The sequence below is a fragment of the Nycticebus coucang genome, chromosome 21, assembly GCF_027406575.1.
Source record: "Nycticebus coucang isolate mNycCou1 chromosome 21, mNycCou1.pri, whole genome shotgun sequence".
Lineage (NCBI taxonomy): Eukaryota > Metazoa > Chordata > Mammalia > Primates > Lorisidae > Nycticebus > Nycticebus coucang.
In genome coordinates, this window is record NC_069800.1 from 66,566,088 (window position 1) to 66,590,128 (window position 24,041).

General features: G+C 45.3%; 1 protein-coding gene across 5 annotated transcripts in view; it reads right to left on the minus strand.

Moving 5' to 3' along the window:
• Nucleotides 1-24,041, minus strand: part of DIDO1 (death inducer-obliterator 1) — a 57,268-nt gene that overhangs the window by 24,017 nt on the left and 9,210 nt on the right. For 2 of the 5 annotated variants that reach the window (XM_053573414.1, XM_053573415.1), the window contains exons 2-7: nt 11,393-11,590; nt 9,711-9,823; nt 7,974-8,805; nt 6,980-7,301; nt 4,957-5,169; nt 3,214-3,427 (exon numbers count right to left, since the gene is read on the minus strand). In XM_053573414.1, coding sequence (XP_053429389.1) covers nt 3,214-3,427; nt 4,957-5,169; nt 6,980-7,301; nt 7,974-8,803 — 1,579 coding nt within the window. In that variant the 5' untranslated portion in view covers nt 8,804-8,805; nt 9,711-9,823; nt 11,393-11,590. Of the gene's footprint in view, nt 1-3,213; nt 3,428-4,956; nt 5,170-6,979; nt 7,302-7,973; nt 8,806-9,710; nt 9,824-11,392; nt 11,591-20,101; nt 20,160-23,345; nt 23,477-24,041 lie in introns of those variants that run through there. The other 3 variants (XM_053573416.1, XM_053573412.1, XM_053573417.1) reach the window with 3 other exon arrangements.

The window sequence follows — 24,041 nt, forward strand, 5'->3', positions numbered from 1 at the left end:
TGACAGCTCTGGGCAGGTGAGAGGACTCACAGAACTGGTGAAACACACTCCTCCCCCCCCCCCCCCCACAAACCCTCTTTAGGTTCTAGAACCCTCCCGTATTTATTACAGGAAAACTGCTCCTCTTTAGGATTTCAGTGAAAGTGCTTCTGGAGCCCATGCCACGAGTTATCCTTGTGAACATCTGTGTTCTCCTCCATCCATTTCGCCACCTCTATGGCAGGCACACATGAGCGGGGGCGGGCTTCTACCTGGGTGAGGCACATTACAGGTCCTCTGGATCAGGGCTTACAGGTGGTACAGTTTTTCCACTTTAATTCCCGCAGCTAGATGAAATGACTGTAGAGATCTGTTTTTCTGGTCAAAATCGGTTCAGATCCCCAGTGTTTTAAGTCACTTAGTGAGCCATTTAGGGAGTCCAAAATACTAGGAATTATGCCTATAAATAAGAATCAGAATTCCATTTCAACATTCTAATAAACCAGAAACATTTTAGAAGAAATTGTATAGCCCACTTGATACCTTGACAATAATGGGAGGTTAACAGTGGAAATAAAGAGAAAAAGTATGGAAAAATAAGAATATAAAAACATGAAAGGAACATTATGATCTTGGGGAGAAATAAATGCCAACTGTTTCCATAAGCTAAAGAAATTGTACAGAAATCCTAAAAAACTTCTAAAACAAATCGGAGTGTGAGGATGTGAAGGGTCTACCCACACCTATGGGTGGTAGCCCCCACCTTAATGCAGTAGTAGGTGTCCCTGCACAGCAAGGTCCTGCCTGCTGAACAGGAGCCCATGGGAAGGAGCAGCAGCTATGCAGCTACCACGCAGTCTTCTCGCAAGGCACAGGGAGTGGGGTGTGTACCAACTCACAAGAAAATCCACTGGAGACCCAGTATACCCACCAGGAAAAGCCTGCTCTGCAGGCAGCCAGGAGGCAGGGCAAGGGTCCTTGGGGTTCAGAGTTCTGATGGGCTGTGTGTATGGTGTTCCCCGCACCGCGCCCACTGGGGCTGCGGACGGAGGTGTAGAGATGTTGGGGAGAGGAAGGGACAGGGTAGCTGCACTCAGGGATGCCCTGCCCTTCTCTCAACCCCCCTGTGGAAAGATGACATTTCCGGGTTAACAGAAAATTGACCAGAAGTTACTAGCTCAAAAATGTGTCCCCTATTCATGCCATGTATAAAGTCTGAATAACCATTGATTTCAACCTTGGGATGTAGATGTGCTGGGAAGCTCAACCAGTCATTAATTTGTCCCAGATTCCTGTCCCAGAAGCACATCAGCTTTCATAAGGGACTGAACTGATGTGTCATGAAAGGAGGAGGCAGAAAGGTCAAACCAAAACCCCCAAGAGGCAATCAGGCTCCTCAGCCTCCAGGTTCATCCCAGCTCCTCACACCTCTCTCAGCCCAGAGAGAGAGGTACAAGGCAGCAGTTAATTCAGGGATCAGAGTCCACGGTTTTTCCACACCTTCCCCAATGTACAAGGTCTCCTAAAACTCCCACAAATGTGGAGTCTCAGGGGCAACTTCCCACCTCTGGTTGATACATATAGAAATGAATCAACCTGAAATGATCACCCGGTTACATGCACTGTGGTCATATCCCTCCGTCACCTTTCTTTCCCCGATGGTCATGTGCCCAATAACATGAATGAGGCCATGACGACTGAAGGCACTCTGCATGGTACCACAGAGCACTCCCTGCCCACAAACAGGAGTACTGACTTTAAGTACAGCAGAACCTCCATAGTGACCCCTGCCCTACATTGACCACCTCAAGTTGACCTAATTTTCATCGACTGGACACATGCCACATGTACGATCAGTACAGCAGGCCTAGTCGTTACGCTGACCGGGTTTGTTACAGTCTCTTGGGTGGTCAATTTACAGAGTTCTATCATATATAGCTCTGTAAAAAGTGCTGTTTTGTAGAAGTGTCATAATTTGATGAACATTTGAGACATTATTTGTTAGCATAAAATTCTTAGCTCAAACAGCCAGAAATGTAGTGAGATCCATTGTAATAGGTCAACTGGTTAATTCAGTTTACTTGTGACTCCACTTCTTAGGTCTTGGGCTGTTTGCATTATCAAAACGAAGTTATATATGTTTTTTAGCCACACCAGCTCTACCACCTCCTGCAGGAGCATCCTCCCCAGTCACCTGCTAACAGGCTCACTGAAGGCATAGCTCCCTGCTACAACCTTGGAAGTCGGGGCCATTTAACCTTTTGGTGGTTTTTACAAAAGCACAAAAAATGTACTATAAACAGCATAAATAAAAACAGAACTAAAAAGAGTATAAGATGTATCTAAAGGATCTAGTTTAAATAATCTCCAAACTTATCTTTGGAGTGTTGGGCTGAAAAACAGTAACAAGAAGCAGATTCAAGGTTCATGACTAATCTAGGGTTTCAAAGATCTGAAATATCTTCATTTTGTTAATTTGAAATTTGGTGCAGGGTATAACCATTAATAGTCTAAACATTTAAGAGGGGAGTCAGATACCAAGCCTAAGACACTTTGCCTTCAGCGAGGACACTGCTCAAAGTGGCAGCACACTGCTCACTGTGAGATAGCAGGTCTACTGGCTTTTACAAGCCCAATGTGTGTGTGGCTGTGCAGCATGTGGACTGGGTATGAAATACCCTACCTGCCTAGTCAAAAGTAAATCCAACTCCTGAACATCATATCTAAATTGAAAATCAGATGTAGTGCTAATTTGCAGATGATCCTCACGGCATTGAAAAAGTGGTGACTTTATGCGTTGAAAACTGATAATGTGGAAAAAACTCCCAAGTTTATACAGAGCAATAAAAATAACTGATGTTTGGGCAGTGATGAATTCTGAACGCTGGACAGTGTCTCTATTCAATCAGACTTTGATGAAGATGATACGCATACTTACCAGAGCCTGATAATAAAAACAGAGATTAAAAAACTAAATTGTCAAAGTGGGAACACTTGCCAATGAGGTTTGTATAGCTCTTGAAAACAGTGACAGAAGTTCCCACAGATTAGGGACAGACACATGGGTCAGGAGGCATCTTGGACATGGGCTTTGCTTCCAGCTCTGACGGTGCAGCCAACATTTACGATCAGCATTAAAGCACAGCTGCAACTCCCAGTCCTGGACGGGCCCAGGGGATGGGATCCAGAAAGAGTGGGAGGGGTGCAGGAGGCCAGCCCCTAGGTGATACATACATTTACACAACAGTGATGGCGAGGGAGCAGCAGTCTTTTCTGGCTTCACTGCATTGTAATTGTGATCGCTCGCCCAGGATGGCGTGCTGCTTTCACAGGCCGCTTCCTTCCCAAGGGCTTCGTTTCTAGACGGGGCCATGAGCACCTTCTTCACTGTGTTTTCTTTTTTTTCTGGAGCTGGTCTCTTGTGCATAGCAGAGATTTTAATGCCTGCCTGGATAATCAGTAAAATCCCAATCATTAAAAGGTTAAGATATACCTTTGCTTCATTTCTCTGAGCAATGAAGACCACAGTCCCATCTCTTTTTCAGGTCACTTTACCACCTCGCACCCATCCTGAGGTCAACCACCCCACCTGCCTGGCAGCACTCTGGCCAAACGTGTTCAACCCAGGAGCCGTCAGAACACTCAGACAATAGCTAGGATTTGGACTATTTGAGTGGTGGAAGGTCCCTGACATGGCTGATGTCTAAGGCTGCCAAGATGACAGATCAAGGAGCCCCTTGAGTGAGGCTGTGAGATCAGGTAGGCACAGGCACAGGGGAAAGACCCATGTATGAGGCTGTGTCCAGCATAGTGCGGTGCAGTGCTGTGCAAAGGCAATGAGTATGGACAGTAAGTCACCCTATACTCTCAATTGGAAACCTAGTGACTCAGGGTGGCCACAGGGTCTAGGGCAGGGGTCCTCAAACTTTTTAAACAGGGGGCCAGTTCACTGTCCCTCAGACCATTGGAGGGCCGGACTATAGTTAAAAAGAAAACAAACTATGAACAGATTCCTATGCACACAGGAACAAATACAATATTTAAAATGAAGAACAAGTAAAGTTAAATCAACAAACTTATCAGTATTTCAATGGGAGCTATGGGCCTGCTTTTGGCTAATGAGATGGTCAATGTCTGGTTCCATATTTGTCACTGCTAGTCGTAACAAGTGATGCAAGTGTGCACCAGTTAGTCCAGAGACTGAGAGGACTTGAGAGACAGAAAGAAGGAGGGGAGTCGGAGAGTGCGGCGCACATTCCACACACGTGCACTGCGGACCCGGGCATACTCTGCTTCTAAGCAGGACAGGCAGCGGTGGCAAAAACACAGCAGGCCGGATAAATGTCCTCGGCGGGCCGTAGTTTGAGGACCCCTGGTCCAGAGTAATCTCAGCACTGACATTCTCTTCATTTTGCAACTGCTTCTTTGGCAGTTTTAGGATTCAAGATTACCAGTCCTAAAAATTAAGTCATCTAAAAGCTAAATAAGCATTTGAAAATCATCAAACCACTCCCCTCAAACAGTGCTAACTTATGCATTGTCACAAACGTGACAGAGACCATGACATGGCCATAACCACCTGAGCCCAAGGAAGGGCCTAAGACAAGTGTGTGGTCTCTAAATGTCCCCAGACTCTTCCCAAGTCACAGGGAGTATAGAAACCAGATGGTTTTGAGAGCGAGGTCTTATATGGAGCACATGGCTGTGCCCAGAACACATCCCTTCAACTGCCCTGTGAATCACTTTCCACTTACAGGACTGCTGTGTCCTGAATCTTACGCCCTCCATGCAGCGGCCACCTGCCTGCATATGCTTTGTTAATCTGTATCAATTAATCCCTCGGCTAATGGGTAGAGAAAGAAAATTGGTAGAAAGCCAGAAAAGGAAAATGCAGAAACAACCTAATTTGCACTAGGTTGGAACAGGCCATCTCCTGTACTCTGCAAACAGACAAAAACACGGACATGGTCAACTTACCTGAACACTACATTTTGGAAGACTGAACTTTTCTGCCTTGATCTTGACCTTTTCTTTAGGCTTTGGCTTTTGCTCTTTACCTGAACTTAGGAATTTCATAGTTGCTGCGGCATGTTTAAGGATGCAGTCATTACTGCAGTATACAGAGTCAGGCTGTGCCACACTGGAGCATCCGGGGCCGATGCACTTGGAGGCACCAGGGGCCTCTACAACCTGCAGGATAAAATAGGCAACTTCAAACAATGTATGGCCAGAACCTGGCAGTTAAAAATATTTTGTAAAAATCACTATTTACAGTGACTTTACATAGTGTCAAGGTCAAATTCAGTTAAGGAGAATTTACTTTTGTTTACACAAGCTCCATGAATCTGTGCTCTGTGTGGGGCACTTTCACAACAATGCTGAAGTGACTGATCCCAAGGACTCCCAGCCCCGTGCTCTGAGACCATGATGGGATTTTACACACACAATTAGGTTCTGTTATAGGGCAAAGGTATAGGAATTTTGTAGATATAAGGCCCCAAATGGGATAATTCTGAGTCAAGAGGGTCTGACATAATTAGGTGGAAACCCTAGAAAGAGGGACTGGGACTTTCCTGAAGACAGAAGACTCCATTGCTGGTTTTGAGGACCATGCATGGGCAGAATGTGAGGGTACGACTGCCAAATAAAATATAGGACTACTCAGCTAAATTTCGGTTTCAGATAAGCAACTGAATTTAGTATAATCTATACGGGACTTACTTATATACTGAACCACATGAAGGCTTCTGGAAGGGACCTGTCCTCTAGCTGAGTCTCTGATGAGACCACAGCTCTGGCTATGGGCAAAACCCCTAACAGAGTGCTACCTGGAGTCATGTAAAGGGCTCAGCTAAGCAATGCCCAAAATTCTCTTGGAAACTAAGATCACAAACAGCGCTGTTTCAAGCTAAGTTTGTGGTCATGTGTTTGCAGCAGTAGGAAATAATACCACGTGAGCAGGACACTGATGGCTTCTGTTTACAATCACTCAAGTATGTTTTGATGGTCACAACTAAAAACAAACACGTACCTCAAATGTACTTGAGCAAAAACTTTTTTTTTTTTTTTTTGCAATTTTTGGCCAAGGCCGGGTTTGAACCCACCACCTCTGGTATATGGGGCCAGCGCCCTACTCCTTGAGCCACAGGCACTGCCCGAGAAAAAACTTTTGTCTCAAATTAAGTATTTAACATTATTTTTCCTCAATAGAATCTAAATTTTACTTATAATAAAATTTAGGCTTATGTCAAATACTTGGACAGTAAAGATAAAACTGATTATTTTCCCCATTCATTTACATATTCCTTAATTCCTAATGACTGAACTTCATCTTGACAGCTAATACTGCACTTCTACTCGGTCCCTCTTAATGTCTCCAGAGCACATTCATTTAAAGGGCCCAGTCTTCACACTGGCACCTTGCAGCTGACAGCGCAAGAATGTTAAGGCAGAGACGTTTCTAGACACAGTGATCTAAAAGCTTCCTGCACATCCAACAGCCTCAAGGGCACAGGTGGCAGGATATAGGTGGCCCAGGATCCAGGAAAGCCCAGTGAGTAGATGCTGAGAATGCCTCCTTGTGGGAAGTGGGATGGAAACAGAGAGCCTGAGACAGCTCCCCTAACAGAGTTGCTATGTGGGGAATGCGACAAAGGAGCACATGACCAGGTGGGAAGGAGGCACTAGAAGCACAGCAGCTGGCAGAAACAATGCACTGAGCTCATGCACCCAGGCGCCACCAGTACGCAGAGGTGTGCTTAGCGCAACACCAAAACCAACCTGCCAAAGCACAAAAAACATCTAAGTACACTGAGAATATTTAAAGAAAGACTAATTTAAAAAAAGTTAAGTCAGTAATAGTCCAGGAAGCAGGCAGAAGAGTGTGAGCAGGGTACAGCCCCAGTGGAGACACAGTGCTGGCCCCAGAAGGCCTCCCTACCCACAAGTCTGACACACGTAAGGGTGGCCCTCGACATCTGCCCTGGACACAAATACTTACAGGCTGGAAGATCTTGAGCTTCTTTTTGCCACTCGGATTTGCAGCTTTCTCAATTCTACCCTTTATCCCTTGGTCTTCACTGGATTTTTGTTCCACTGTCCCTATACTTGTAATATCTGTGCCATCAGTATCTCCAGGTCTAAATTTAGTCTCTTGTTGATCTGTGGTTTCCGAATTAGGCTCATCTTGCACTTGAAGGATGGTACAGTTTGGGCAGATATAATCTTCCCCGTTCCTTTCCAAAAGCCTCCCTCGGGCCTCAGAAATGCCTACACAATCGCCATGAAACCATTCCTCACATCGGTCACAGCAAATCATAAACCTGAAATTACAAAAGTAACAGTGCCAGGAATGAGAAGTGAGAGCTAAACATTCACACGTATTAAGTCAAACTGATTTAAACATTCTGTTATGGGAAAATGCAAATACACAGAAATATTAAACAAGAATAGAGAACACCCAAGACCTCTCTCGATTTTATGAACGTCCAACCAAATTTGATTTGCATCTTTCTTCTTTTGACTAGAGACTTGTACAAGTAGACTACAGGCTTCAAGGCATTTCACCCTGGATGCTTCAGTGTATGTCTACAGAAAACCACAGCCACACCTTTACCCTACCACCCGGCCAGCAGATGACTTCCTCCTGCCACCCAAATGCCCACAGGGTCCAACCATGGTACGCTCACAGCCCTCTCCTGAGCCTCCTGAGAACAGTGGGGCTCTGATAGTCTCTGTGCTGTCTGCACAGGAGCCACTGGCAGCATGTGGCTTTCCATGTCAGCTCATGTTGCCACTCTGACTGCAAACAGCCACATGCGGCCAGTGGCTACCATAGTAGTCACCAGAGGCCCTGGGCAGTCCTTATCTGGTGCTTGTGTTTCCTATTGATGACTTGTTCATCTTCTTCAGTTTACTCATTCACCCAGCCCAGGGAAAACTGTCTACTTTCACCCTTGGATGTCTCTGAAAGCTCAGGTACCTATAGGACCTACCTGTTGTTATGAGGCTGACGGCAGATGCAATACAGGGCGTTGGGGTCGTACACCTCACACTCAGGCTTAGGCTTGCTCGAGTCCCCAGGTTCTTCATCTTCAACCCCCTGAGCCACTTTCCCCTCTGCCTCACCCTCTCCATCATCATTCCCTGCCTGGGACGCAGCCCCCTGCGTATCCTCGGACTCTTGCTTACTGGGCACTATGCTCTCCACAGTACTGCCTGCCTCTATGTCCACTGTTTCTGTGGGGTCCTCCTCCCGCCGCTTCTTCCGCAGGCGGTTCTGGATGCCTTTTGGGGGCCGCTCGGCAGGCTCTTGTTCTCGCTTTCTTCGAAGGCGATTCTGAAGCTCTTTTAAGGTCAGGCCATCACTGTCACTATCAGATGTGGCATCCTCATCATCACCCCCTTTGGACTTTTCAGAAGAGGCTGGTCGCTCCTTCACATGTGCAGAGCCAGACTTGGGACCACTTCTAATGTCCGAAGTGCTTTCTACGCTCCCTTCCGAGGCAGTTTCTGCATCTGTTACTGGACAAGATGTTGGCTCGCTGGAATCCTCGAGGGGGACGGGTGCACTCCTCCGCCCACGGCGCCGCACGGTGGTAAGGAACTCCTCCACCCGCTCTGTGCGCTTGGGTTGCCTGCCGCTGCGCCGTAGGGAGAGGCTGTGTTGCTGCTGCTGCTCCCCAGGCTCAGCCTCTGTGTCACCCACACCCTCTCGCTTTGCAATAGTGGTTCTTCGAAAACCCCATGTTTTTCTGAACTCTTTACTAGTGGGTTTGATAGCCTTGGGCGTCTCCTCGTTGCTCAGGTCACATTTGTCATCCATACCTAATGACAAAACGCAGTCACATCATGGCCAACAAACCACTAAGTCAAGAAGCAAAAAAGGGGAAGCGGCACCTACCCAGATGAAAGGTACGAACAGCAACAAACAACAGTTTTCTCCCCACAAAATCTGGGCTCTACGTGGCCTTTCAACCTGTTTCCTAAAGTGTGGTGAGAGACTATCTGTGGAGGTCCATGCAGACCCTTTTAACAGTTAACCATTACTGTTTAGAGGGAAAACCACAGTCAGGGAGCCAAATGCATAAGTAGCCATTAACTGCTCAGCATAAGGCTTTATAAGACAGGTAATATAGAAAAACAGCAATCAAATTAACAGCACAAGCAGTGTAAGGCCTCAGGGCTGACATGCCTGGTGTGGCAGCATGGACACCATGCACACTACCTGGCACACCCTTGCGTTGTTGTGCTGCCTGGCCCTGGAACACAGTGTGTCCACTTGAGCCTGGGCTGCCAGAGGATCCAAGTCTGTTGTGGATTTTGGAGCCCTAGGCTGTGATGACCCTGTTGGGAAGACCATGGAGGAGTAGGGCCAGGGCCAGGCCTAGGAGGGATGCTGTCTCGGACCCTCCATACAAGCTATCCAGTGTGGCTGGCTGAGTGCTGAGCGACCCTACTGGGCACCAAGTGAGAGGACTGCCCAGATTCCTGATCCAAAAGGTTGTGAGATATAAAATGGGCTTTTTTTTTTTTTTTTAAAGTCATTGAGTTTTGGAGATACTGTTAGCAGCAACAGATAACTAGACACTTAGAAAATACTGACCTATGTGGCAGTTTTAAGGCATATGTCTTTACTCTTTTTCACTTTCTAACAAATTAGTAAAGCATCGTGTCTGTGAAACCTTTATTCTTGTCGACAAGGAAAAAAACCTGAAAAAGACAGTATATACCTTGAGAATTCTCTTCCAAGCTGTCCAGGCTTTAATCACATCTAAATGCTAATGATGACTCTGACTTTATGCCATGTTCCATCCTAGGAGAAGGACTGGTATAAAAGAAAAACCTTAAAAATATAGAACATACAAAATTTAAAATCACTTGCAACCTTTTGGGGTTTTTATGCTTCCCTCTAAATGCTGTTGTCATTTCCCCCTTTCCTGTCCAGTAGTAACTGCTGCCTAACAGAGACCTCCCTGCCCTGTAAACTTGACTACACACTCCCAGGTCAACTTAGAAGCTGCTGAGGCCAAGACTACACTACTTCTATGGTCATCTGAGCTGACTCCACCACCAAAGGACACAGCGAAACCAAGTCAGGGTACCAACAGTGACCCTAACTCAGAACAAGAACTCTTGAGCCTCCAGGAGCACTCAGAGGCAGCCTGTGAGCCAGGCATTAGAGACAGCAGTGAGCAGAAAGGAGGCTCTGCTGCCAGCCAGGTGACTAGGCAAGTCATAGCAAACTGCTCTCACGCTCCTTACAGTACACATACGTGACAAGGTAGTTACTCAACCACATCAATCGTTACTATTCACGCTACAAATTTTATTCTTAGGAAAATAGTTTTTCTGCTTGGGCAAAGCAACAAATTTGCAGTGAATTTGATAGAGATCTTAAACAAGGGTAAGATTTTCATACAATATTTTGTATTTTTATCAAAGCTGCAGTTCCAGGGGCTTGCACCAGCTTCTGCCTAGAAGGGTTGCTGTCCCTCTAGCTCTGAGAACCAGAGAAGCTCATGCTAGGCTGAAAAAGGAATCCAGTACCTGCTGCCTTGGTGATGGTTTTCTGCAGGAAGAGTTCTGCTTCATACAATTTAGTTTTTATCTAAAAACCTTAGGCTAAAATTCAGAATATAAACTAGGTTCAGGAAACCCCTTGGATACCAACATCCGCAGACATTCAAGTCTCCATAAAACAGTGCAATGCATACAACCTGTGTACATCCTCCCATACACTTTAAATCTTTTTTAAATCCTTTTTTTTTTTTGAGACATAAAGTCTCACTATGTCACCTTCCATAGACTGCTGTGGCGTTACAGCTCTCAGCAGCCTCAAACTCTGGGCTCAAGTGATTCTCGTCTCAGCCTCCCAAATAGCTGGAACTATGGGGCCTGCCACAACAAATTTGTTGAGGCTGGTCTCAAACCTGTGAGCTCAGGCAATCCACCCACCTTGGCTTCCCAGAGTGCTAGGATTACAGGCATGAGTCACCACAGCAGGCAAATCTTTTTTTTTTTTTTTTTTTTTTGCAGTTTTTGCCTGGGGCCAGGTTTCCAGCACCCTACTCTTTGAGCCACAGGTGACGCCCAGGCAAATCTTTTTTAAGTATTAAACTTATAGCATATAATGAAATGCAAACGCTTTGCAAACAGTTGTTAAACTGTTTTTTTTTAATTTGTAATTTTTACTGTTACGTTGTTATTTTTTGTTTTCCTCCCAATATTTTCAATCTGGTGTTGCCAAGGATTTAGAACCAACAGATATGGAACCCACTGATATGAAGGGCTACTTGTATTTCAAATAAATATGAACACCACATTGTATCAGTTTCTTTACAAGTGATTTTCTATTTACAAACTCATTAAGTCAAAATGTTGTTGCTATTGAGTAGCAGTGTCGATACTTTACCTGCCCCAATGTGGAAAGCCTGGACACTTTCCCCAGAAATCCTAAAAGCAACAAAAAAACCTGGCCAAGAGATCTGCTGGTCCCAGTAGACAGCCAGGCCTCACCACAGTGCTGTTGTAGGTCACTGTCGACTAGTTACAGGATTTGAATTGTCAACAACTCAGCTTATCCACAAGACTGCTTCCATGGAGTAAGCTCCTAAAAGAAAAGGAGAAAATATTTTATAGATTTTAAAATGGTAATTAAAACCACATATCAATAATAATTTTAAAAAGGGCACCAGTACACCACTTGTCTGCAGAGAACTTTACACAGCATGGCAGATACTGTCACTATACCCTGAGAGGAAGGAGCCAGGACAGACCCACTCGAGGGCAACAGAGGAACAGCCAGGAGGGGCTCAAAGACCAGTAATAGAACATCAGCTTTTTTCCAATTTTTGAGCCTATTTGTCAGATGGACCCAGCCCAATAAAACCCAACACAGAGAAACATGAACAAAAAGTAAACAGATTAATGAAAAAATTATATAAGGTAATCATTAAAAATTTTATACTGTAGCTACATAATTTAAATTAAAATGCTAAAATTCTTTTCTAGAAAACGGATATTTATCATTACTGTGAGTTCATGAGCACTATGACAGTTCACCTGCATATATTAAAAAAAAAAAATTATCCCCTTTTATCTGTCACATAGCCACATCTGCACACTCAAAGGTTCACAATGCCTTCATTTCCAACTAGGTCCTGGGTTCTCAGAGTCCCTCTGGTGAGCTGGGCCCCTCTCACCTCTTCCTCAGCCTTACCCCAACTGCCTTCCCCCTCCAAGGGTGGTCTCCTAAGTGACCTCGGCACAAAGGGCAAACATTCTACTTGCCTCCTTTTAAAGAGACAGGGATCACTTTAAGACTGCAGCATTCCCCAATGGCATCACCATGGCCACAATCTCTTCAATGTGGTATACCTACTCTCAAAACAATTGCTCCGAAGGTTTAAGAAACTGGTCAATAGACAGAGGTGGTCAACATAAGGACTAGGCCTCCTGTACTGATATATACATGTCTGGTTTATGAAAAGTAGGTCAACTTAAGGAGATGGTCAACTATGGAGGGTCTACTGTATTTCTTAAATTGTTATATTTCATAATAGTAAATATTTATAAAAGCAAAAAAATTATATGTTCTCAAGAATAAAAATATTTTTAAAAAATTTGATTTGTAGTAATCCAGCCCAGGTAAGGTGGCTCATGCCTGTAATCTCAGAATTTTGGAAGACCAACAAAGGAGGATTCATTTGAGGCCAGAAGCTGGAGACCAGATGGAACAACAAAGACCCCATCTCTACAGAAAAAAAAACAAAACAAAACAAAATCAACCAACCAAACAACAACAACAAAAAAAAAACTAAAAAATTTAGACAAGTGTGGTGGCATGCTATTTAGGAATCTGAGGCAGGAGGATCACTTGATCCCAGGAGTTAAAGGATTCAGTGAGCTGTGACTGCACCACTGCACCACAGCCTGGGCAACAGAGTGAGATCCTGTCTCTGTAAAAATAAATAAAATAAAATACATACATTACTCTGAAAAATAAACACGTTTCTAGACTCAACTTGCATTCTGCAGAAACATTCTGTTACGCAGAAAGAGATAAGACATTCAAAATAGATCAGATCATAAAATATATTTTTCTTTTTTTTCTTTAATTTGAGATAGTCTCACTAGGTCGTCCTCAGTAGAGTGCCATGGCGTCACAGTTTACAGAACCTCAAACTCTTGGACTTAAGTGATTCTCTTGCCTCAGTCTCCCAAGTAGCTGGAAGTATAAGGTGCCCGCCACAACGCCAAGCTATGTTTTGGTTGTAGTTGTTATTGTTGCTTGGCAGGCCCGGGCTGGATTTGAACCTACCACCTCTGGTGTATGTGGCTGGCACCCTAGCTGCTGAGCTACAGGCGCCGAGCTCATAAAATGCATTTTCAAAATTTCATAACTTAATACAGAAAACGTAATATTTCAATCAGCTTATGGAATAAAAACACATCTATCAACACAAAAGTGTATTAAGTTTCTATCTAGCACAATTTGTGATTAGCACTTATTTGTACACACTACCCAGAGGTCCTCAAACTTTTTAAACAGGGGGCCAGTTCACTGTTCCTCAGACAGTTAGAGGGCCGGACTACAGTTTAAAAAAAAAAAAAAACTATGAATAAATTCCTATGCACGCTGCACATATCTTATTTTGAAGTAAAAAAACAAAACGGGAACAAATACAATCACACCACCTGCGGGCTGTAGTTTGAGGACCCCTGCGGGGAATGTGGTCATAAAACTGCAGTCTCATCAAATTAATACCAATTTTTCCCCTAAAAGGGAGATGCAAGCATTCCTGAAACTGGGGAAGTGAACGAGCTGTAAGTTAAACACTGAATTACGAATTAAAAATTAAGCACAATTTTTCTTCAGGTGAAAATTGCTCCATTTCCTACTCAGTAATTAAGTAGGGATAACACTATGATATCTTAGGTTGAAGAAAAACAAATATATGCCAACTTTGCTCAGCAGCTTTGCTAACAAAGCCTGCAAGGCTGCTGCTCAAGAGCAGGACAGGTGGCAGCCCTCCATCATGGTTCATCATCCGCCAAGCAACTCTCTGGTGTCTCTGGTCTCAAGACACTTTTATGCCCCTAGAAGTTGAAGACCACAAAAGCTATTTGGTTTATGTGGAATACATCTACCAGTATTTTGAAAATTTTAAATACGTATTAAAATAATAAATCATCACACTTTTTAGAAAGGAGATCTATAACTCAGAATCCATTATACTTTTTAAATGAAAAAGTAATGTCTGGTTACTGATGCTGCATTCGGCCCAGTCCCATATATTGTTTTGCCCGAAATACATGAAGAAACCCTGCCAGACATAGACATCTCATTTAGAAAATGTATTTTAACAGTCTTTTCACATAATTGTGGATGTTCTTGGACATTACACCACACCTTGACAAGTACTATATATCATAAAAGTTAGCTGCAATATTTGAAATCCTATCAATGAACTTTTAACGTTTTCACGTTAAAATTCACTGGTCTGTGATGCCCTCTGACTGTATCTTTTACCTGCACGTTCACTAGAAGTCAGAAAACATCAGCCACTGAGTTTCTGGCAGAGATTCCAAATATTGAAATGTTACTAAGCCACATACACATTCAGTGATGACACCTCTGATCTTCTTAGAAGTCATCACTGGGAAGCCATCAAGCTCGCCACGGTAGACACAAGTGTGTTCCAAAATTCTAACTTTCTCTCCATAGCTACAATCTTATCCTTAGCAACAGATACTGTTATTGCTCTCCTTAGACTCACATTAATTCACTTTGGAGAAAATATCTGCCAAATATGGAGTCTGAAAACTCATCTGGTTTGTCGTTCTGTCAAAGACGGGACAACGTCCAAGGAGAAGCTGGCTGGTCAGCTCACCCTACTCCACGTGGCCCTACCTGGAGACAACTACTTCATGCAGGAAGCAGCTGAAGTGCCCTATGTGTACCTGACATTTCATCACAGGGAAAACATAACAATGAGATAATAAAACTGGTAGTATTTACTGCTTCATAAGGGCCTCTTAAGGGGGACCGACACGTTTTACATGTGCAGAGGGTGGTGAAGGGCTCTGACCTACCTTAGTTCTATCTAGGGCACATGAGTCAAATTTGGGAGAAAAGGCTCAATGTTCGACTATAATTGTGGAAACAGTTTTGACCCTTTTCCCCCCAGAAAAGGTATCTGGACTCCCCCATGGTCCAAGGAAGGTACATAAAAGAACTTACATAACATGCTGTTTCTATTAGTTTAGGAACACACCAGCTATGTGCAAGGCAATTAATACATGCCCATGCTTTAGAGAAGACGTCAAACATTTCCTTCCACAAATGTGTTCTACAATAACCTCCAAATTTTCCCTTCAGGTCCCCCAACTTATTAAAATGTTACACTGCCAGCAGTGAATTTCTTTAAAATGCAACTTTAAAAAACCAGCCTGAGCAATATTAGAGGGGAGGGAGGAGGGGAGAAGGGGGGATGGGAGATGAAGGGAGACAGGGAGAGGGAGGGAGGAGAGGGGAGGAAGGGAAAGGAAGAGGGGAAGAAAAGAGGGAGGGAAGGAAATTAGCTGGGCGTGGCAGCACGCACCAGAGGTGGAAGGATCCCTTGAGCCCAGGAGTTTGAGGCTGCAGTGAGCTATGATCCCTGTGCCCACCGCACTCCAGCCTGGGTGACAAGAGGAAGAGCCTGTCCCTTAAAATTAAAAAAAAAAGAAAAAAGAAAGAAAGAAAGAAAGAAAAGCATGTTACTTAAAAGAAATTCAGCTATAAATTTAGAAACACCTGACTTTACAACCATTCTTAATTCCGAATGCTCAACTTTTTCATTATTCTAAAATCTGATTAAATAACTGAAGCATGCCTGTTTTAAGATTTTTTTTTTTTTTTTGGAGACAAGAGCCTCAAACTGTCACCCTGGTTAGAGTGCTATGGCATCATAGCTCACAGCAACCTCAAACCAGTCTCCTGTCTCCGCCTCCCAAATAGCTGGGATTACAGGCGCTCGCCCAGCTATTTTTTGGTTGCAGCCATCATTGTTGTTTGGCGGGCCCAGTCTGGATTCAAACCCACCAGCTCAAGTGTATGTGGCTGGCGCCTTAGCCGCTTGAAAGTTTCACAAACTTAAGAGACTAATTTCTTAGTAATTAAATCTTTAAGACATTTTAAAATGATATAAACTCTATCAAAGTTCCAATTTTAAGAACACAGCACACCCCTCCCCTGGAAACAGCTGAGTTCTAATGAAAAAGGTAATGTGCAAATGCATATTTTCCACCTGTTAGCAAAATGTTGTATTTCTTCAAACCTCATTTTCCCCTGAAACATTCAAAACGAAGTCAGAAACTATATCCAACGCTACAATAAAATCTCACTGTTTTAGACTTTGCTAACCCAGAGTTTGTAATTCTGACAAGTTAACCTAAGAACTATTCACATTTATTTATATTTTGTCTACCATGAGTCTTCTCTCTTAGCAGCCCTTTGTTATGTGGATGAGGAGAGACTAAGAAGATGCTGGCTACAAGTTCTTGCAACTACCAAAAAAGAAACAAAGAAACATTACTCAATGAAAGTCTTTCATAGGTAAGTTTTCATTAAGGGAATAGTCACTACAAGAGTATGCCTTCAAATCTGAAAAGATGTCCCAGCCCCAGCAACCGTTTAGATGGCTGGGAACACTGCAAGCCCAAGGGAAAGAAAGAAACCCAATTTCCATTGGCTTCTAATACCTAACTATACAGAATCTGATTCAACTGTATAAATTACACTTAAATCTTTTAGATGAAAAATTTGAAGTTTTGCTGCTTACCAAACACCACCGTTACTAAAATCATCCCGATGAAGCAAAGGTATTGAGAGTAAGCTTCTCACATGGAAAATACAGAGAAAATCTCTCATAGCTTTTAGTAATTTCTGCTTCACAGACATGTGAAGAGGAAAAGCTAAACTTGTTACTGAAACAACATCCATGGAGGACTGATGCCTGGTAGGGCCAGGGCCAAGCCCCTGTCACAGGCTCCTACACCCGAGTCCCCTCTATCTAGTTTTTGATGCAAAACAGGCTTGTGACCTCAGGGGGCAATTGAGGTGGTACAACCCAACTCTGCAAATGAATGCCAGGATCCAGAAACAGACATAAATTCATGTATCAAGGTTAAGGAGAAGGAAAAGAAACGAAAAGCTTTCACTTTTAACATTTAATGGTTGGGCACAAAGCCTCCTCAACTGCCATCTCTGATAGGCTCCCCCCTTGTCTAATGTTGAATAAGAAAATATAATGCAAATCTTACATTCTAGGGTTACCTTAACACTTATTAAAGGTCACCCACCACCTAGGCCTCAGCGATCACTGCAGCGTGGAGGCTACTGTGCTCACTGAGGAACCTACCTTGTGCAGCCCATTTGGAACCTCCCCTTGTGCAGCTGCATCAGATGCATAAGGCCCATGAGTTGGCATGGGGTGTGCAGAGGGCACTTATGACAACTCTAGGACAGCACTGCATGAAAAGGCCAGGTCACCTTCATCCCTGCTGGGTACTTCAGAGACTGCTACCCCTTGAGTACATCTGTGTTGGTTACAGGTTTAAATCACTGTCCCTTCCAGCACCAGGAGTTTGTCCTCGTATGTTCCCCTCATTCCAAACCTCCAAATTCCACAGCCCCAAATATAGGTTACTGTCCCATTTTCACTGCTGCAACAGTTACTGTTAAAGACCTAGTGACAGTCTGTCAGAGACACTTTGAGGAATGCACTGAAACATCTTTATCAGCGACAAATCAGCCTGCCCCATACTCTCCCCCAAAGGCCCATAGTTGACTAATAAACATAATTTAAAGACATGGCCAATCTTCCTAAAAGTAATCCATCTCCCTAGGTGTTTGGAGTCAATTTTAAAACTCATTTCTCAACAATGAGTGTTACTGAGGACAGCGTTTCTCAAGGGTGGTACTTTCAGGAGGTCCCCAAGGTCAAAGCCATCTGCGTAACACTAAGATGTTATATTCATTGTCTAACACCACTCCCAGGAGTACAGTTTTCCAGAAGCTAAATGACAATGATATTACAGCTCGAATGCAGAAGTGGCTGTGAAAATCTAACTGATGTCAGTTAAGACAGAAATTTGCAAAAATTTAAAGCAATGCCACCTTTCTCATTAAATTGTTTTGGTCTCAGAAAATGGTTTCTACAAAATGTCATTTACGTTAATATGTAATAGTTTGTTACCTCTTTTTTTTTTTTTTTTTTTTTGCTGAGGCAGAGTTCTACCCTATGCCCTGAGCAGCGTGCAGTAGCATCGGAGCTCACTGCAACCTCAGACTCCGGCTGTGGGCATCCTGCTGCCTCAGCCTCCAAGGCCTTGACGCCCCGCAGTGTTTTTTTTTTTTTTTTCCATTTTTTTCATGAGTCGGGGTCTCACTCTCGCTCAGACAAGCCTCAAACTCCTGAGCTCAAGCAATCCTCTCGCCCCAGCTTCCCATAGCGCTGGGATTACAGGCGTGAGCCATGGCGCCCGGCTAGTTTACTACTTTTAAGGAAGGTATTTTTTTTTTTTTTTTTTGTAGAGACAGTCTCACTTTACCACCCTTGGTAGAGTGCCATGACGTCACATGGCTCACAGCAACTTCCAGCTTTTGGACTTATGCGATTCTCTTGTCTCCGCCTCTCGAGCAGCTGGGACTACCGGAGCCCGCCACAACACCCGGCTATTTTTTGGTTGCAATTTGGCCAAGGCCGGGTTTGAACCCGCAACCCTCGGTATATGGGGCCGGCACCCTACTCACTGAGCCACAGGCACTAGGAAGGTATTTTAAAATGAATAAAAATTTGTCACATTTTTAATGTCAAATCTGGTGAAATATCAATAGATACAAAGAAACAAAATACAAACAAACAAAAGCTGGGTGGTTTTCAGAAGTTTGAAGAGCCCATGAAGCAGCTCCTCTACGTCCTCCAGGAGCCAAAAGAAACCCCCTCCCTTCCCAGCCAGTCTGGACTTTAAGGACAGAAGTACTGCTTCAACATTTGATTTTTCCAGACAGCCACCACCACCACCCTTCATTTAGTTTCATGTGATTACCAAGATGTGGATTGCCAAGTATGAAACTGGCTGCCATCTAAGTTCAGGTGAAAAGAATGAGGTTATACTAGACAGAGAGAGGGAAAAAGAAAAAGCCAGGTGTGATGGTACACACCTGGAGCCCAGGAGTCCAAGGCTGCAGTGAGTTATATCTTGGCTCTGCCCTCCAGGGTGGGCATTCAGGTGAGACCCTGCCCCAAAAAAGGAAAAAAAGGGCTTCTGTCACAGCATTTGCTTCTGGAAGTGGAGCTAGCTACAGCCTATGAAGAAAGTATTAGGGTCTCAAGCCACAACGCCAAGGGGCAAAGTTAATGCTTAGGGACTCTGAAAACTCTAAAGTCCAGAATTAACTTTGTATTTTAGATGAACACTCCCTTCTTTCCCTGGGATCAGCAGAAGTCAATGCCTAGTTCTGTTTTTGTTTGGGGGGGTAGCGTGGGGGCTGGCCCAAACTTAAGACAAAGGAGCTCTGGCAAAAATAACAGGATTTTCTGCATCAATTTTTACAGATCCACATATAGCTGAATATTACAGTCAAACCAGTACAAAAAGTAACTTCCAAGTGCTCTTATTATTATTGCATGCATGCGGGGTAAAGAATGGATAGTTTGCTACTAAATACATGCTGTTTTAAAGGGGAGAACTATGTCTTTAAGATATAATCTAACAATTTCAAAAGCTAGTGCTCATCTGGCCTACGTGTCTTTCAGGGAGCCTGAGGACATCTCACTGGGTCCCCCTCTCTTAGTCAGGTCCAGCACTCCTCAAGGCTGCAGCTGGCAGTACCCCCACCCAGCACAAGATCCTCCTCCTTGACCAGTGGTTCTCAACCTTCCTGATGCTTTAATATAATACAGTTCCTGTGTGTCGCGACCCATAGGTCAAGAACCGCTGTCCTAGACATTTACAACCAGGGCAAGTCCTGGTTAAACAGATTGGGGTGGAGGGAAGGCAGGTACAGAAGTTTCAATCCCAGCCTTAACACATGCTAGGCAAGTGTGCATCTCCTTAGGCTGCACTTCCTTACCTGTGAAGTGGGGACAATACTGATCTTACAGTTTCCTAAAAGGTTTTCTGGAACTATACCATGTGAAGAGCCCAATCAACCAGCACCGTGCTAGCAAATGAGCAGCAAACAGCTGATGTCATCTCTTAAAATGACAAAGCTTTCTTTGGCAAGGTTTGGGAAAACATGCCCTCTTAGATGAGTCTACTTTGACAAATATTTACCAAGAGCCCATATGAGCTGGGCACAAAGGAGAGAGAAGGTGACCCCTGTTCTCAGGGAGAGGGAGGGAGAGCTTCATTATGTCATGTAGGGGTAATTGGTTTAAGTGAACAAAAATTGATGAGGGTGTTTTTGTTTTACCACAGGTGACAACTGAACACAAGAGGCTGGTTTGTGAAAAAAACAAAAACAAAAAACATCTATATAAAGGAATTCTTTAAGGCCAAAATTAAAGGAGGATCCCTCGGTTCACCATGGTTGAGGTCCACAGTACCTGGGTGAACACAGTAGGTGACAAGCCAGCCAGGCAAGGGCCACATTCTCTAACACACCCCACTTTACATTACATGCACAATCAGTTCACCAACACATATTAACTGTAATGGCATCTTTTCTTGTGCTTTCACTCTCTATTTTCATATACTGTTTAAATTTTCTATTATGTATTATTTTTATAACCAAACACAGCAAAAACGATTTAATCTTTTTGAAAGCATATTAAACACTGCTTAAATGTCTCTATCAGGATATGAAAAACAAAACCAGTCTGATAACCAAGGAGAGAAGAAATATCCCCTTTACAAATTACATAAGATAATTACCACCTACTGATTAAGTTTCATAGTCATTACCTATTCAAACTTACCCTCAAAATTACTACTCAAAAAATAAAATGAGGCCTTGGCAATACACATGGTCTCACACTTGGAGGCAGAGAACTCCATTTGGACTCTGTTCTTTGCCCTCCTCTTTCCTGTTTAACACATTTCTGCTGTTAATCATATGACCTTTGTAATAGAATTGACATACATTACTTGATCCTAGCCACAAAGAGGCCAATATTAGACATCCACTGTCAGGGACTCACCCATTTAAATAAGAAAGCAAACTGGGGACGCCACTTAGGGAGACTTTCCCAATGGACATATGACAAACAAGGCCTCTCAGATGTGTACCACAGTGCAGGACTCAACAACAACAACAACAGGGAACTAGTCTATTAAACATGGTCCCATCTTTCCTCTCCAAGGGACAAATGAAAGTCACTTGGTATCATGTGACAAGTGCAAAAAGAAGGTAAAATATGCTTTGTGGCAGAAGTGTAAAAACTATAAGGACCTGGCTCAGCGCCTGTAGCACAGAGGTTTGGGCGCCAGCCACATACACCAAGGCTGGCAGGTTAAACCCAGCCTGGGCCAGCTCAACAACGACAACTGCAACAACAACAAAAAAAATAGCTGGGTGTTGTGGCAGGCACCTGTAGGCGCAGCTACTTGGGAGGCTGAGGCAAGAGAATCGCTTAAGCCCAAGAATTTGAGGTTGCTGTGAGCTGTGACACTACAGCACTCTACCAAGGGCGACATAGTGAGACTCTCTCTCAAAAAAACAAACAAAAAAACCATCAGGACCTGGCACACCTCATAAATAAATGATTAAACCCCCTCCCCCACTCCCTTGGACTGCTCAGAACTGCCTCCAGGGGAATTTAAGACCTTAAGGCTGTATGAAGACTTACAGTATCAACCACAGGCCTTGCAAACTTCACAGAAAATGGGAATCCAAGTACCCATTCTGATACTTCCTGTCCTCACATGAAGACAATCCCATCAACCCTTCAAGGCCCACCTGAACCACTTGTTAACAACATGGGTCCTCACCAGCCCATTATGATGCTCACACAAACGGGCAGTTTCACTGTTTGTCAGGAAAGCAAGTCATAACCAGGAGCACCAATGAGGGGCAGCCAAGTGCACAACTTTATACTTTATTTGTGCCCTTTGCTATCACAACCCAACTCAACTTGCTTGAAATAGTCTGAATTTAATCAATCACTAAAAAGAGTTTTTGGTGGAAAGCCAGAAAAACATTAAAGATACACACTGTTCCAGAACAAGACAGGAAGCATCTTACACATGAAACTCACTCTGCATGAACAGCCTCATCCTCCCCAGGACAGCCAAGAGAGCTGGGACAACACATTAAGCAGGAAGTTTTACAACAAGGCTGGGTCTGGGTCTCCCAGGTGACACTTCTGAGATGTCTACGTAGTGTTTAAGGTAAACTAGTGCACTATTTTGACAGAGACAAATATATAAATAAACACTGATCCAAAGTGCCACTAAAGAGCTGTAGGCTCCAGGGTAAAGGGGTTGCAAAACTAAAACTAAATTTAAAGGAAGGAGCTGCAATAATCTCGCAAGTCCCCCGCTTGCCTCCTCTCCAGCAGGACCCGGACAGGGTCTTCTTGGCCACTGCGGTATCCTTCTTTTAACACAAAATCCAAAAAATACTTCCAGAATAAACCCAAGCCCTTCTTTTTTTCCCTTAAAATGCACAGGTGTAACACTTTTCTTTGGACTACGGAGCGTGGGGCACCACGAGGCTACGTGGACACACTGACGCGACCGTCACACTCGCCTCTTCGCGCAGCCTCGAAGCTCATTCCATTGGCAGCAGGCGACAGCACCATCTGCAGCCCAGGCACAGCCAGGAGCACCGTCCGTGAGGCCTAGACTCTCGGCTCGCGCGCTGGGCCTGAAGCAGAGAACCCGGCCCGGCGTCTCGGAACCGAGCCCGAGCTGCGGACGCCGCGCGGGCCAGGGGCCCCCAAGCCAGGGCGGCCCCTTTCTGCTTCCAGGGCTACTGGAGGATAAAATGCGTCACAAATATGGCCAGTGCTCGTCAAACTAACAACGCCTCGCTAATCCTAACACCCATCGCCGTGAGGCTAGGCATACAGCCTCTTTCGAGAGGGCGATACTGGTTTTCCGCGAGCTCCCCGGACCCCACACAGACGCGGAGGGCCAGCAGCTCGACCCCGCCGGCTGGCCCGGCCCTCCTCAGTGCGAGCGGCCGCGATAGCCCGCCCCAGCCCGCACGAGCCGCCATTTTCCCGGCGGGAGCGGCTCGCGCGGGCTCCACGGCCCGCAGGCCCCGACGTCGGCCCCGCCCCGCCCCGCCCCGCCCCACCGGGCTCGCTAGCCCGCCACTGCGGCCCGAACAGCGGCCGGCCCCTCCACGGGCAGCCCGGGACGCCACTTACCACGGGCCGCAGGCCTCTAGGGTCTCGCAGCCATCTCCACCGAACGCCGCGGAGCAGACTGGCGGCCACCAAGACGCCGCGGGGCTAGAGCGGCGCCCCCGCGCGGCGATCCGAGGGCGAGGCAGCCACCGAGACGGCGCGGGGGCTAGAGCGGCACCTGCGCGCATGCGCATGCGCCTGCCGTCCTCCTCGGTGCCCCGGGCCTGCACGGTTCACCCGCTCACGGCCGCTTCCCGCCTGGTTTTCCTCATCCCATGGGTGAAAGCTGGGTCGGTCCCTCCGGCTGCATTCCCAGAAACCGCGCGCAGGGCGCAGGCGGGGGGTGGGTGCTGCCTCCAGGGACTGCCCTTTAGCCAGGACTTCACTGCCGCCCGGCTCGGTGGGGCGGGGAAGCTCTTGGAAGAGGGTAAAGGGAAGGCCCAGTTTTTCTCTTCCAGGCGGCATGTCTCAAAACTCCAGGCCCCTTAAGGCCCGCAGGCCGGGAGCGGCGCCCCCACCTCTCGGTGCCAGAAATGAGGCGGGCGGCCCAGAACCTCTGTCGTCCCCAGCCTCACAGCTAGTGAGTAGGGGCAGAGAAGTTTGCCCGCAAGTGACGTCTGGCGGGTAGAGAGCCTTCCACTTGGGTTTTCTTCAGTTCACTCTTTACTGACTAGTGACACACCTCGGGAAACAGCAGGGTTGTGGGGCGGCTGCTGT